Source organism: Palaemon carinicauda, chromosome 3, assembly GCF_036898095.1.
Source record: "Palaemon carinicauda isolate YSFRI2023 chromosome 3, ASM3689809v2, whole genome shotgun sequence".
Taxonomy (NCBI): domain Eukaryota; kingdom Metazoa; phylum Arthropoda; class Malacostraca; order Decapoda; family Palaemonidae; genus Palaemon; species Palaemon carinicauda.
The window spans coordinates 171,862,157-171,864,656 of record NC_090727.1 but is presented as its reverse complement, the minus strand read 5'-3'; the positions used below and the strand labels follow the sequence as shown (position 1 = coordinate 171,864,656).

The 2,500-nt window shown below is 33.8% G+C and overlaps 1 protein-coding gene across 4 annotated transcripts in view; it reads left to right on the top strand.

Moving 5' to 3' along the window:
- The window catches only part of LOC137638048 (glutaminase kidney isoform, mitochondrial-like), a 480,442-nt gene that overhangs the window by 176,969 nt on the left and 300,973 nt on the right, over positions 1-2,500 (top strand). For all 4 annotated transcript variants that reach the window (XM_068370139.1, XM_068370142.1, XM_068370138.1 and 1 more), the window contains one exon: positions 1,061-1,203. In XM_068370139.1, coding sequence (XP_068226240.1) covers positions 1,061-1,203 — 143 coding nt within the window. The remainder of the gene's footprint in view (positions 1-1,060; positions 1,204-2,500) is intronic.

Genomic DNA, 2,500 nt, shown 5'->3' with positions numbered 1-2,500 from the left:
TAGATTTCTTTCTTTACCTACCGAAAATTCCTGTAAAGTATTAGAAACACAATGTTTTGACAATATTTTCTAAAATATCGGCAAACGAAACAAGATTGTCTGTTGACAACTTTTGAGTTATTAAATTAATCAATCGGGATGATATTTATAAAAAAATTTAAATCATGCTGAACGAGTAGATTTTTTTTTCATCAAACTTACATACAAAGAAAAAGGGTTGGCTTTAATTTCGGAAGTTCAGTTCTGTTTAGATAGCTACACATGACACGGACTCGAGTTGACAGCCAGTATAAAAAGTGGTTGTAAACAGTCTTATGAATGGTGAAAGTTCTTTATTTTGGCGAGAGGTGATGAAAACCATGCTATAGAGTTGGTGCAGCCAGAAACTCTCGAGAGGTTACTGGCTTGGAGGGAGTCCGGTGCTGAAATCTACGGGCGCTGGTTGCCACACTTCATTACATACTAACGTTTCTAAACCGAGACCTCCTTGGTGCTGAGGAAATGTTCCTTAATTGTAATAGTTCCTTACTTGCCGAGCGCCTGGGTAGGAGTTGACTTCGAATAAATCTATATAGATATCGAAATAAAATGTTACTGATTGTGACAAACTTCCCTTGCACGTGAAGTACAAATTTTACGTCACACGATTAGGTTTGATGAAATTATATAGTTGTTAGTCCCTTAATTTGTATTAAGATGTGAATGTCCTTTAAATTAATGGTGTATTATTATGAATATACATGCCTTCGATTTTGCCAATGATATTCATTTCTGGAAGCAATTCAACGGCAAAATGGTAAAATATGCCAGGGAAAAAATACAGTGTGATACAGTCTTGTGCATTAATGATTGGGTGAAAAATGAATATGTGATTATTGAGGCGGGGTTTCTTTCGAAATAGTTTTAATAAAAGGAATTTTCAAAATACGGTTGTCATCAAATGGTGTTAAGGAAATGGCACATTATATTTCAAGAGTCCTTTGGTTGATAATAAGCCTAAATACACATAAAATGCATTCAACTTGGAGTGCAAAATCTGATAATTCTCCTTCTCTTTCAGGCTATCACAGACACCGGCCTCCGGAAGAATGATCCTAGATTATCCGAGCTGAGGAAAAACTTAATGGAAGTCCACACGAGCCTGGAATACACAGACGAATCTTCCGTGAACACCATGCTCCTGGAAAGAGGGAACTTTAAGAGGTATGGAAAAAAAGAATTTGCGTCTGGATAGGAAATTTTGACATTTTAGACACCGTATGGACCAAAAGGGAATCTTTAATACGTAGGACAAAATGGGCCCAGGATAATATATTGTGACCCATAAGACAGTTTAAGGTCAAATGCAAAAAAAGAAAAAAATAATTGTGGTATGGAAATAAAAATCCTGACCTTCAAGGTTAAATCTTAAGGAAAGTTTTTCTTTTTTCAATTAGGAACCTAAGAAGAAAGTTAGGGCCAATAATGACATTTTTATCTTTAATACGGTCCTGGATTGTTTTAGTTCAATACTTTTTAGAAGTATAAGAAAATTATGGTGTGGAAAATAATTGTTCAAATCTAAGAAAATTGAAGGATGGTTTTAGGTACTTTTGATGAGTATGTTGAAGTTGGGGTCTGGAAAGGATATGTAGAACTTATGACAGTTTAGTGTTGGTTTTATTATGAGGCACTTAAACTTACTAGGTGATAATGCTAGTCTGGGAACACTATTTTCATATTCAGAATAAGGAAGGTGTTTTAATTTTCAAGTGAACGTGTAGGGTACAAGGAAATTTGAATCTGCAAAGGAAATGTTGATGTTAAGAGAGTTTAAGGGTTTTGTTTTAAAACTGAGGAAAGGAGAAATAGGATCTGGAAAACGAGGTTTTCTTCTTGCAACAGATTGGGTTAGTAGGATCTTGCAACAGATTGAGGGTTGAGTTAGTAGGAAACTGAACTGTAAAAAGGGGTATTGGAAACTTGTTTTTATGTTTATGACATTTTGAGGATCATTTCAATGAGAAACTTTTGTGAGATGCACAAAGAAAATAATTATCAAGAACATATGAAGCTAGGTTAAATTAGGATAAGGAAGATTCAGTGGCAAACTTTTAATATGTACAAGTAAATCTTTGCAAAAAAATCGTTTAAAGAATGAAAGTAGACTTGAAGAAGAAAGAAAGTCCTACATTTTGACTTTGCCAGAGGACAAAACTACAGTGAAAATACTGTATTACCTTTCAGTTGTTTTAGTGTTTAGGCTATTTGCAATATCTCACTCTGTAAAGTGGATCTTGAACTCGTTATTCTTTGTCTTTTAAATACTGTTGCCTATCTTGAAAAAAACTGTCTTTAAACCTTTAGGAATTTCTAGCCAACTTAAGGCCTTATTATTGACATTTACTTACCCACTTTTGTTTAGCAAACAATAGAGCCCCTTATAAATATATGAATATGCTATTACATTTAAACTTTTCTCTATTGTTTTTTTTTTATTATTATTGATAGTCTTAAATGC